This window comes from Notolepis coatsorum (genome assembly GCF_963971535.1).
Source record: "Notolepis coatsorum genome assembly, chromosome: 9".
In the NCBI taxonomy this organism is placed as follows: domain Eukaryota; kingdom Metazoa; phylum Chordata; class Actinopteri; order Aulopiformes; family Paralepididae; genus Notolepis; species Notolepis coatsorum.
Window position 1 is genome coordinate 110,375,192 of NC_140173.1, and position 13,000 is coordinate 110,388,191.

The following is a 13,000-nucleotide window of genomic DNA, read 5'->3' on the forward strand; positions in this document are numbered from 1 at the left end:
GGGGGGCACTATTAAAAACAATGACCTCGGTTTTCCCTTCGTTCAATGTCAGGGAGTTTTCGGACATCCAGCACTTGATTTCTGCCAGGCAGTCAAGCAGTGGTTCTATTGATGTCTTCCCTTGGGTGGGCTTTAAGGGGAGGTAAACCTGCACGTCATCGGCGAAGCAGTGGAATGAGATATTGTGTTTTGCCAAGATCTGGCCTAGGGGGAGTATGTATAGGAGGAAGAGAGTGGGACCCAATATCGAGCCTTGGGGCACCCCGCAGGTGAGGGGGGCCACAGGTCATTGTTTCTAGTTGTGCCGGCGGCGCGGGGCGATAGTTAGATAACCTAGGTGGGTGGGGAACAACCAGGATTTCACTGTCTGTGACAGAGTTGGAGAACTATCTGACTCTCTCCCTCACGCGGATCACACACACACACAATGGATTGATTGATTGATTGATTGAAAAGTTTATTAACAGATTGCAGAATGGGTACAGTACAGTACAGCTCAATACATACAATTGTTAAGGGGATGCAGACCAGAGAAAGACTTTCGTCTTGTTTACATCAGGGTCCCCCATTTTCAATTCATCATAACATATATGACATACATGACATACAGATAGACAGTACTGCTACATCTATACATTTATGACATATCAGATTTGCAAATACAGTACTGTTTGTGATACAAAAGTGTCCAGAAAAAGAGTGTATATACATTTGGCGTAGAAACTGTACATTGGAGGAGGTTGGGTGGGTGGGGTGGGGTTGGGTGGGTGGGTGAGGGCTGTACATTGGAGGTGGGGGGGGGGGGTTGGGTAGGACACACACACACATTTTACACTGTACATTGGAATACTGACAAAGCCTTACTTGGTCATTTACTGTACAACTAGGTTAGGACATTTGTAGGGGCCAGTTTCGAATTGCAGTCTCACGTAGGTGTTTTTTTAGAGTGTTTTTTAAAGTGGGTAGTGATTCACATTCCTTTACAGCTTTAGGTAGGGCGTTCCACATTGATGTGGCATAATTGCGAAACGTGTTTAGTCCCTTGTTTGAGCCGAATCTGGGTTTTACATGATTTGTGGAGCTCCCTCTGGTGTTGTGATCGTGGTATTCACTGACCTTTGGGAAGTATTTTGACATGTACATGGGTACCTTGGTCGCGTAGTGTATCTTGTAGACCAGGCCCATTGCAAGTTGCTGTACTCTGTCGTCTACTCTAAGCCATCCTAGGTTGTCAAAGTGGGCAGGGGTGAGGTGGGTTCTAGGAGTCAGGTCAAGCAGTAGTCTGACTAGCTTGTTTTGAGATGTTTGTAATTTGGTTTTTAGTGCCTTTGAGGTGCTTTGGTACCATGAGGTGCAAGCATAGTCGTAGTACCCTTGAATGAGTGCTCCTGCTAGAGTCTTCAGCGTATTCTTGTTTACCAGAGAGGAGATCCGGTACAAGAATCGCGTTCGTTGGTTGACTTTTTTTATTACATTGGATGCCATTTTGTCACAGGAAAGATTAGCCTCTAGGATGGAACCCAGGTAGGTAATTTCATCTTTCCTTGTGATAATATTGTCACCCACTGTAACCGAGAAGCCGTCGGTCTTGCTGAGTTTGTTATTTGAACCGAAGAGAATGGACTCTGTTTTGCCCATGTGTAATGATAGTTTGTTGTCGGCGAGCCATATGCAGATTTTGCCTAGTTCCGAGCTGAGGGCTTTTTCAACCTGTAACTTGTTCTTGTCAGAGACCAGCAGGGCTGAGTCATCCGCAAACAGGAACAAGTTGTAATGTAATTTGCATAAATTAGGAATAGTAGCGGTCCTAGTATGCTTCCTTGTGGAACACCACAGCTCACTGTGAGGGGGGGGGGATAGGGTACCGTTTACCTCCACCATCTGTTCCCTCCCCTCCAGGTAGGATTGTATCCAGCTCACTGATAAACTATCAAAACCAATTGCTTTTAGCTTGTCAATCAGAATGGTGTGAATGGTGTGCTACCGCTTGTGATTGGTGGAGGCGGGACCAGGCGATACAACTGATTGACAGCGGAGGCGGCGAATGGAATGGCAGACGGCACTCAGATGCAGAATAACAGCCACTGCCAGGCAATGAGCCAGGTAGTGAGGGACTCGGTAGAGATCAGAGAGCGAAAGTCAATTAACGTTGATGTCAAGATGGACAGTGGAAGAAAGAGAAAGGGTGGAGGAGAGAGGGATAAAACAAAGAAAAAGAAAGGCCCTTACAGGAGAGAGTGGTTAACTGTATTATAATAGTAAATAGAAAAATATGTTGTGCTCTTGCTTTTTTCTTTTTGAAGGTGGAGAGAGTAGCATTGCTAGTGCCACAACAGTTTTATTTGAGGTCCATAACAGTACATTGTACTAAGCAATTGTTGGCTCATTAGTTTGTGATTCACATACACTAAAATTCACCAGAATGCAGGAAATTAAGTCTTTGTAACAAAAAAAATCCTGGTGGGGGACCCCCAGACCCCCCGCTTAAAAAGTGGCCTGATTGGGGCTATATTTCACGCTATATCTCCCGGTATGAATTATTTCCCCAGTCCGGCCCTGCGTACGTAGTATTTTGTATGTAGGTAGAGGTGTAGTAATAAGACTCCAGATACAGGATTACTCTTTAGTCTTTTAGTCAAGCATAGCAGGTTAGGTTACAACATGGTACACTCTGTTCTATTATCATTCTGCGTGTACTCTTCTTCTGCACGTATCTATCATCATACAGCATCGTGTACTCTTCTTCTGCACTTCAGCTGTAGGCATAACAGGGCATTGTATTAACTGCGCCCCATAGTGGAGACTCTTGGGAGTACAGCTACAACATGTAATGTGAGGAGGACACAACACATGCGGTAAAAACCGCGAGACCTCTCCGTCACCCATAACTTGATTGCGCAATAGCCTACACCTGTGCCTATATCCAAAAACCCATGCGCTCCGCGCTGCCACCCAGTGAATTTAAGTTAACCAACTACAGACATAACACAAAACAATCAAATAACTCCTACAGCCATTATGTTAAATCAAACGTAACGTTGTCCGCAGAGTAGGTCATGTTGACAGTTTCCGTTTGATGAATGGCAGTTGAAACTTTCTACAACATTCTAAAGCCAGCGCAGTGGTATATTCATGGTGATGAGTGTATCATGAATATACTCACGGCTTAGAACGCTCTCGATCAATCACAATTTGTGGTCGGACCTACCTGTTAATAATGTACACTCATCCACATCACCCCCTTTGTTCACACTGTTGATGTAACCGAGTCTTTCCAACAGCTATTTCCAAGTTTCTTATCTAAACTCAAACCGACTGCAACAAGATAGTGTACCTACCATATAGATCATGTATCTATGCTTGTGTTAAAAATCACTTAATCAAACAACTACAAAATGTTTTATTATGCCTGACACTGGTATGACGTGGTTATGCAATAATGTCAGGATGAGGGCAGACGTGTCAGCATCCATAATCCCTTTCATTCCTCACCTCCTCTGGTCAATGTTAGTATGAAGAGAGAGAGAGAGAGAGAGAGAGAGAGAGAGAGAGAGAGAGAGAGAGAGAGAGAGAGAGAGAGAGAGAGAGAGAGAGAGAGAGAGAGAGAGAGAGAGAGAGAGAGAGATTTTTGATTTTAGAAAAACATTTATTTACATAATTCTCATTACAATGTACAATGTGTATGTCAATACAATTAAACAACTAACTACACATTATATCGGGCAACATGTGTCCGCATCACACTTAAAACCACATGAGATCTCACAATAAAAAAAATGCTAAAATACACCTGTCCTTCTGCAACACAACAAAAAAACATTGAAGCTCCACCCAAACAAAAAAAGTATCCATACTTCCATTCAACACATAATATGTAATCAAGAACAACATATGAGCAACCCAAATGGGTCCCGTCAGTCCATTTGTGTCAGTTTTTATATCCAGCTCATGGAAAAAAAGATCCCCTTCATCAGGACCTTCCGTTCCACCGAAATAATCCTGCAACAGGTATTGTTCCCCGACGCTCCGCGCTTCAGTCCAATCGTCCAGACAGACCCTGTTGTGACAGGCCGTCCTCAGCCCCAATAAAGAAGCCACTTCCTCTGACCCGGCTACATTCACAACATCTTTCAGTGTCATTGTCCCAACTGCTTGCAGACACTGTCCAAGCCCAGGTCTACTCCCTTCCTGAATGTCCAGCCGGGCTCCACACATCAGAAGCTCCATTATCATGGTAACATTATATTATCCAGTTTTCTGAGCTTCTGCACAATTTTTCTCAGTCTAAAAACTTCCTGGGAAGTGTACCCCCCATTGTTCTTCAACCTCATTTGAGTCCTTGCTGAAAAAATAAACATCTCCAAATCTTCAAAAAAATCTTCCACTTTGACACTTCTCAAATTTTTTGTTGTGTGCAGGAACTTCTGTATCTGCCTGACTGCATAAAAATTTTTCCGTTGTGAATCAGACACTTGAGAAGCATTTGGGAACTCATCTTCCTCAACACTTGAGATGTCATCCCCCCATTGTTTTTCAATCTCACCCCATTGTTTTTCAACCTCATCCTCGTCCATGCTGGACTGAGAGGAACCTGTGTCTTCTACACCCTCCTGACTCTCTTTGACCAAACTTGTCACTCCTTCCTTATCCTGAGAGCCCACCCCTCCATCACTTCCCACCACGCCATCCACTGTCTGACTGTGTACATTGTCCACCACATTCAACTTTTCCCCTATTACTTCACTTGTCATATTTTTTTTATGCCTTTTTTTACCCTGACGCGGTGTTGGGCTTGGGGTGACAAAAAAAACTCTGTCCTCCCCTGTTACCTCGCCACTTGTTGAAGGGGGGGCAGCATCTCTGATTCCCACCTCCTTACCTACACAACCACTGGTTGAGGGGGGAACAGCGTCTCCCACCCCTCCCTCCTCTGTACCCGCACCACCCGCACCACCCCCTGTTACCCCACAGTCGCCACTAGTTGAGGGGGGGGCAGCTTCCCTCACTCCCCCCTCCTCTGTACCAAGGCTCTGCTCCGTACCTGCTACACCGGTTCTGTGGCCCTGCAGCTGGATACTATCTGCTGCGCTACTGACGGTCTGCAAAGGGACACTGTTTACATTGCTGACGGTCTGCAGCGGGACACTGTTGACACTGCTCGCAGCTCTGCTCTGCCACACTCCTCTCTTCTCCACACCTGCGCTGCGCGCAGTGCCTTGCTCCTCTTGGGGCTGAGGCTCCTCTGAGGGGGGAACAGCTCCCACCCCTCCCTTCTCTGTACCTGCACTACGCGCAGCTTCGGCTGGGATCACTGTCCCTGCTGCACTGCGCGCAGGCTGAAATTGTGCGCCTCTCCCCTCTTCCCTCACACAATCTCGGATTCGATGTCCCTCTTCCCCGCATTTGAAACACTTTGAGTTTCCAGAGTTCACAAAAACAACGTAATCAAAATCATCAACTCTTAATTTGAAAACCAAATCAATCTCTTCTCTGTTGTTCTCGAGAATCATTAAAACTTGGCGTCTATGTGACACAACATGTTTTAACAACGGAGATTTGCATCCAGATGACAGTTTTCTTATCGGGGAAATTATCCTCCCATATCTTGCAAGTTGATTTATCAGTATTTCGTCACTTATGAACGGCGGGATGTTATTTATATTAATCCTTCTGCCTGGTGTGGAGAGAGGCTCCACGGCAATATACACATCCTCGATATTGATTCCTGATTCAACAACCGAGTGCACCTTCTCAAGACAGTCTAGGAAAATGACAACTCCACCGTTCATCCTCGCGGCTGATTTCACACTTTTATGTCCAACGACTTTACCTATTGCCAAGCTGCAATCCTCTACGGACACATTAGAAGCATTAATCTTTACACCATGCTTCCTGCTCATTTTGGCAAACTCCATACTGGCGTCTGACGTCAGCCAGCAACACAGCCTGGCCGACTGCCAAACAAACAAAACACTCCCACTTAACCCTATACACACCAAAAACACACAGCAACCCAACACTACACTATAATACAATATCCCATAAACAAATTAACAAAATAGACAGATAAAGATAGAAAAAAACTCACTACACCTCCAATCTCCAACCTCTCCAATCTCTCCAATCTCATTCCCAGCATGCACTGAGAGAGAGAGAGAGAGAGAGAGAGAGAGAGAGAGAGAGAGAGAGAGAGAGAGGGGGGGGGGAGAGAGAGGGAGAGAGAAGCCGTATGTGGCACTGGAATGCTTTTTACAAGTTTGCACGCTAATTCAGGGCAGTAAAACAGAATCGAAATTGTGTGGTTTGTGTGTAAATCATCCAAGGAAAAAAGCAACATGATAGAATGTGTTGATGAGTTGAATAGGGAATATCATGATAGGTTACATCACCTGACCCTTTTGACCAATGGGAGCACCTCTAGTCTTGGGTTATATCTCTCGAGATAAAGCTGGGAACGAGGATATATCTCAGAGGCATGTATGCTGCTAAGGAAATTCTTGGGAACCAATCGTGCCTTTTTTATCTCATATTTTCTGGATTAAGTCAAGGATTAAGGATTAAGTCAGTGGTTTTTCTGTAACACCCACTGATTTAAGAACAAGCCTACGGATTTACAGTACCAGTCGCCTTTCAACAACCCAATCCAGTCTTGTTCTCACTTCCTGTCGCCTTGTAAAAAGGATTATATTACAATAGTCTCGTTAATCCTTAAATTTACAGCCCATTGAAAAGATAAGAGCATACTTTTTTTTTTAAAGATAACAGTATCAGTTCTTTACCTATCAATAGTATGTTTATATAGCTAAAGCAAATACATTTTCTAGACATTTTACAATGTCAATATGCAGGCCTGTGTCCAATACAGTTCTATTGACTTAATTAACCTCCATACCCTCTGGTTCCCTAGGTGCAGCAGGCCAGGACCAACCCTCTGGGCTCAGGCCTGGGCTACTTAGAGCACATCTGCCAGCTCATCGAGAAGATCGGACAGCTCCAGGAGACCAACCTACGGCTGCAGAGGCAAATCTGTGGCCTGCAGAAAGACAGCCGGATGACCAAGACCAAGGAGGTGTGTATAAAAACACAGGAGTATACAGTACAAGGAACCATATGAGATCTGGAATCACATACCCTTTTAGCCTCCAAAAACACAGAATCAAGTATAACAATCAAGAAGCAAACTATTTCCAAACCTCTTGAAAACACTGAGGGCGGGATCCACTAAGAATGGATTGCGCGGTGGGAATTGCACCCTTAACTGCGCATGGTTTGCGCGCGGTATCTGCTCCGTCTTTGCGAGCTATCCACTAAGGACATTGTGCGGATGAGATACCAGCGCAGACACGCCCATTATGTGTGGAGTTTTCCCCTGATCTGCTCCAGCGCAGTTGGCTCGCAGCGCTGAGAGAGGCAGAGAGAGAGAGCTTTGAAGACATTCACTTGTTTAAACAAACTGTCTAAACACCATAATACTGTTGATTAAAGTTGGGTTAGGGTCAAAGTGGAGCATGGTGCGGTTTGCTGTTGGTGTGAATGCAATCGAACTTTATATGTGTGTGTGTGTGTGTGTGTGTGTGTGTGTGTGTGTGTGTGTGTGTGTGTGTGTGTGTGTGTGTGTGTGTGAGTGCGAGCGAGCGACTGAGAGAGTGTGTGTGTGTGCGAGCGAGCATGAGAGAGCAAGTGTGTGAGAGCGTGTGTGTGTGTGTGCGAGCGGGATTTCCCCGAAAATGATCTGTCCAATAGAATGAACGACTTGGCGATTACATGTCCTTTGTTTACAAATTAGGTTTGTTCAAAAAAGGGCAGTGTGAACGCAAACCAAAATCAAACAATGTATCATTCTCACATTTGGTCCACCAGAAAGTCCGGACTATCCGTGGACTTTCAGATGTGAACACGGGCATAGCGTTTAGGGCTTTGCGCTTATTTACCACCATGTCTGTGAAGACGGTAGGTGCGTAGCAATAACTGCTTGATGCAATTGGCGCCAGGCTTTGCATAGAAAGGGGACCGCCCATGTTCTGCCCATATTTCCTCATTTAAATACGGGCCAATTGCACCGGACGCAATGCTGACGGAACGCAGTTGCCACCTCATTTCACCCATTGCGCGTCCTCTGTGGATACCAAACTGAGTGTCTGAGAGCGATATGCATCGGTTTTGCGTAGGAAAAAGCCATGCAAACCCTCAGGGCAGGATCCACTAAGAATGGATTGCGCGTGGAAATTGCACCCTTAACTGCGCACGGTTTGCACGCGGTCTTTGCGAGCTATCCACTAAAGGACATTGCGCGTGTGGAGTTTTCCCCTGATCTGCTCCAGCGCAGATGGCTCACGGAGAGAGGCAGAGAGAGAGAGCGCTTGGAGGAGCTCGGAGGACGTTCACTTGTTTAAACAAACTGTATACACTTTCTGGTAGACCAAATGTGAGAATGATACATTGTTTGATTTTGGTTTGCGTTCACACTGCCCTTTTTTGAGCGAACCTGTCATATACGGAAGTATATAAGAGATACGTGGGTAGTTCTAAGGCCTGCGCATTGATCTGGAGTTATATTGTTACACTGAATGTGAATGAGTCAGTCGGTTACTGTATACTGAAGTTGTCAATAAATTAGCGAAGCTTGCACCAAGTCATAGCCTCCAGACGATTAATCTACATGGTGTCAGAAGTAAACAGAAATAGCAAAATTTCAACCGCCGGCGAGTTTTCCTTTTGACAAACCAGGAGAATGGCCCGAATGGAAGCAACGTTTTGTGAGATTCAGAACGGCTACCAAGTTGGATAAGAAAGATGGTGCCGTGCAGGTTAGCAGTCTGATATATGCTATGGGAAGCGAGTCTGAGAATATATTCCGTTAGTTTGAATTTGAAGTAGTAGCACATAAAAATGAACTTTACAAGAGTGCTAGTGAAGTTCGATGACTACTTTGTACCGCGATGGAACGTCATACACGAACGGGCATGTTTCCATCAACGAGTGCAGAGAGGAGGAGAAAAAGCAGAGAGTTTTATTAGGGTTTTGTATGAACTGGCTGTACATTGCGATTTCGGCGCAAGCAAGGATGAGAACATCCGTGACAGAATCGTTGTTGGAATCCTCAACAAAGAAGTCTCCCGTAAGTTGCAGATGACGAGGGACCTGACACTTGCGCTGACCATAGAGACGGTCCGGCAGTCTGAAGAGGTTGCTTCGCAGATCAGCATGCAAGGAGAGACAGCCGGAGGCGGGCGATACACGAGGTCACTCACAACAATCGCTACAAAGGCAATGGCCGCCAGGGTAAGCCACAAGGGGGCAACAGAGGACAATGTAGACAGTGTGGGAGAGCGTGGCACAGTAGAGATGAGAACTGTCCAGCTAAAAAGTCCACATGTAATACCTGCGACAAAGTAGGGCACTGGAGCAAAGTGTGTAGAAATAGGAAAGCAGTATGTGAGGTCAGAGAACAAAAAGAAGTGCAGCAACAACAGCAGGACTCTGGGTCAGAAGATGGGTACTACATGGGGGAAGTGAGTAAAGCAGGTGGGTCACCAAAGAAGTGGGCCGTCAAGGTGTTGATGGGCTCCACACCGGTCGAGTTTAAAATCAACACTGGGGCGGATGTGAGCATCATTCGCGAGGAGACCTACCACTCACTCATGCCAAACAGACCGCTGGAGCCTGCGGAAATACCACTGGACAGCCCAGGTGGCGAGCTGCATTGTATAGGACAGATCCAGAGCACGGTGACCTACAAGGGTAAGACACACCCACTCACAGCTTATGTCATCCGGGGGCCTACAGTAAACAACCTACTCAGCAGGCCAATGTCAGTGAAAATGAATCTACTGAGAAGAGTGAAGGAAATGGTGAGCAGCAGCGGGAAAAATGAACATTTGCAGGCATACGGGGAGCATGGGACATTACAAACTGAACCAGTAAGAATACTGCTGAAAGATGGCGCCCAGCTGTACGCTGTATACACAGCGCGACGTGTACCTCTCCCTATGCTGCAGAAGGTCAAGGAGGAGCTCCAAAAGATGGAGAGGAACGGCATCATCGAGAGGGTGACACAGCCTACTGATTGGTGTGCACCCATGGTGCCGGTCCTGAAGAGCACAGGCAAAGCCAGCATCTGTGTGGATCTCAAGAGGCTGAAAGAGGCTGGTAAAAGATAACAGTACACCCTGTCCACTACCGACGAGATCACAGCAAAGCTAAGCGGGGCCACAGTCTTCACGTCACTCGATGCCGCCAGTGGGTTCTTCCAAATCCCGTTGCACCCAGACAGCTGTAAGCTCACCACCTTCATCACGCCGTTTGGCAGGTTCAACTTCAAGCGACTGCCATTCGGGATCACAAGCGCGCCTGAAATCTTCCAGAGGAAGATGATGGAGACCCTGGACGGGTTAGAGGGCGTCGAGATCTTCATGGACGACATTCTCGTCTACGGGCCACAGAAAAAGAGCATGACAGTCGCCTGGAGAAGGTGATGCAGCGCATAGAGACGGCTGGCCTGAAGCTGAATCGAGAAAAGTGCTCCATCAAGCAAAGTCAGCTACGGTTTCTCGGTCACATCATCGACCAGGTGGCCGAGTATGCTCCTGGAAAGACTCTGGTCGTCGCAGATACTCTGTCACGCAGCCCAATGGCCAACATAGGTGCAGACTTGGACACACAGCGTGAGGTGGCATGCTAAGTGGCTAGTGTAATGGAGGGGATCCCAGCGTCCGCAAGCAAGATGGACGAGATCAGAGCGGCCACAGCAGCTGACGCCGAACTGTTGTCAGTCGCCAGACTCATAAAAAAGGGATGGCCTGAACACCTAGCCGAGGTGCCTATCGAGGCGAGACCCTATGTCCCAGTGAAATCAGAGCTGTCAGAGCTAAATGGACTTGTCCTAAGAGGGAACAGGATTGTCATGCCGAGACAGATGAGAGGAGAGATCCTTCAGAGAATCCATGAAGGGCACCAGGGCCTAGTGAAATGTAGGGAGAGAGCGAGTTCCTCAGTATGGTGGCCTGGTCTCTCCACAGAGTTAAGCCAGCTCGTGGCGTCGTGCCAGGTGTGCTGTGAACTGAAAAGAACTCAACAAAAAGAGCCTCTCCTCTCCACGCCACTCCCAGAGCGACCCTGGAAGAGGATCGCCATGGACCTCTGTAGGTACAAGCACAACAACTACCTAGTAATATCAGATTATTACTCTAGGTTCATCGAGATACTCCACCTGTCTTCCACAACCAGTATACAAGTCATTCAGAGGCTGAATGACTGCGACCAGGAGACGTTGTACATTGGAGGGGGTTGCGTTAAGACATTTACAGGGGCCAGTTTCGAATTGCAGTCTCTCGTAGTTTGAGAGTGGTTTTGAAAGTGGGTAGTGATTCACATTCCTTTACAGCTTTGGGTAGGGCGTTCCACATTGATGTGGCATAATTGCGAAACGTTTTTAGTCCCTTGTTTGAGCCGAATCTGGGTTTAACATGATTTGTGGAGCTCCCTCTGGTGTTGTGGTCGTGGTATTCACTGACCTTTGGGAAGTATTTTGACATGTACATGGGTACCTTAGTCGTGTAGTGTATCTTGTAGACCAGGCCCATTGCAAGTTGCTGTACTCTGTCGTCTACTCTAAGCCATCCTAGGTTGTCAAAGTGGGCATGGGTGAGGTGGGTTCTAGGAGTAAGGTCAAGCAGTAGTCTGACCAGTTTGTTTTGAGATGTTTGTAATTTAGTTTTTAGCACCTTTGAGGTGCTTTGGTACCATGAGGTGCAAGCATAGTCGTAGTATCCTTGAATGAGTGCTCCTGCCAGAGTCTTCAGGGTATTCTTGTTTACCAGAGAGGAGATCCGGTACAAGAATCGAGTTCGTTGGTTGACTTTTTTTATTACATTGGATGCCATTTTGTCACAGGAAAGATTTGCCTCTAGGATGGAACCTATAGGTATGTAATTTCATCTTTCCACTGTAACTGAGAAGCCGTCGGTCTTGCTGAGTTTGTTATTTGAACCGAAGAGAATGGACTCTGTTTTACCCAGGTGTAATGATAGTTTGTTATCAGCGAGCCAGATGCAGATTTTGCCTAGTTCCGAGCTGAGGGTTTTTTCAACCTGTAACTTGTTCTTGTCAGAGACCAGCAAGGCTGAGTCGTCCGCGAACAGGAACAAGTTGCAGTCACAAGCTGATGACATGTCATAAATTAGGAACAGTAGCGGTCCTAGTATGCTTCCTTGTGGAACACCACAGCTCACTGGGAGGGGGGGGGGGGGGGGGGATGTTCATGTTCACAGATATTGATTGAACTTTTCTAGGCCATGGAAATTACTTTGGAATTCTTTCATTTGGGCGGTGTTCTCCTTTAAGCAGGTGATTAATACCCCCCTGTAACATATTACTCAGCTGTCCAGTTTCTCTGTAAGTCCAACTGCCTCAATGGTCTTCATAAGGATGGTCAGTCATGCCTAGGGTTGGGTACCATTCACATTTGAACCAATACCGGTACCAGTACCAGTTCCTGTAATTCGGTATCGGTACCCTACCTTTTTTTGTACCTAACAAAAAAAATTCTTAAGTTGAAACTTATACATTTCAACATTGTTATTTATTTAGAAAATGTTGTTATCACCACACAAAATAAATCACATGATCATGTATTGTGTTTAAATATCATTATCTGGCGTACAAAGACCTAAGAGATGGGACAGTAATATATATATATATTTGTGGAAAAGGCTCCCTCTTGTTTAGTGATATTAAACTCTTGTACTAAACATGTAAAGGTACCAACATTTTGTACTGATTGATCTAGTGTGAATCTGTACTCTGTAGTACCGATGTAATTCGGTCGGTACCCTTAAAAGTACCCTTAATAGTTTGGTACCCAACCCTAGTCATGCCAGAAGTAATTAACTAATGGGACAGCTGGGCTCAGCCCACTACATATGGGGCACACATTTAGTAAGAATCCCAAAGACATGCGTCATGTGTTCATGGTAATTGGACGCAATTAAAAACAAACTTC

General features: G+C 46.0%; 1 protein-coding gene across 1 annotated transcript in view; it reads left to right on the forward strand.

The window, feature by feature from the left end:
- LOC311234467 (uncharacterized protein) overlaps positions 1-13,000 on the forward strand; it is a 63,485-nt gene that overhangs the window by 24,447 nt on the left and 26,038 nt on the right. Inside the window, exon 3 of the mRNA XM_084321662.1 lies at positions 6,908-7,069. Within this exon, the coding sequence (XP_084177788.1) occupies positions 6,908-7,069 (162 nt within the window). The remainder of the gene's footprint in view (positions 1-6,907; positions 7,070-13,000) is intronic.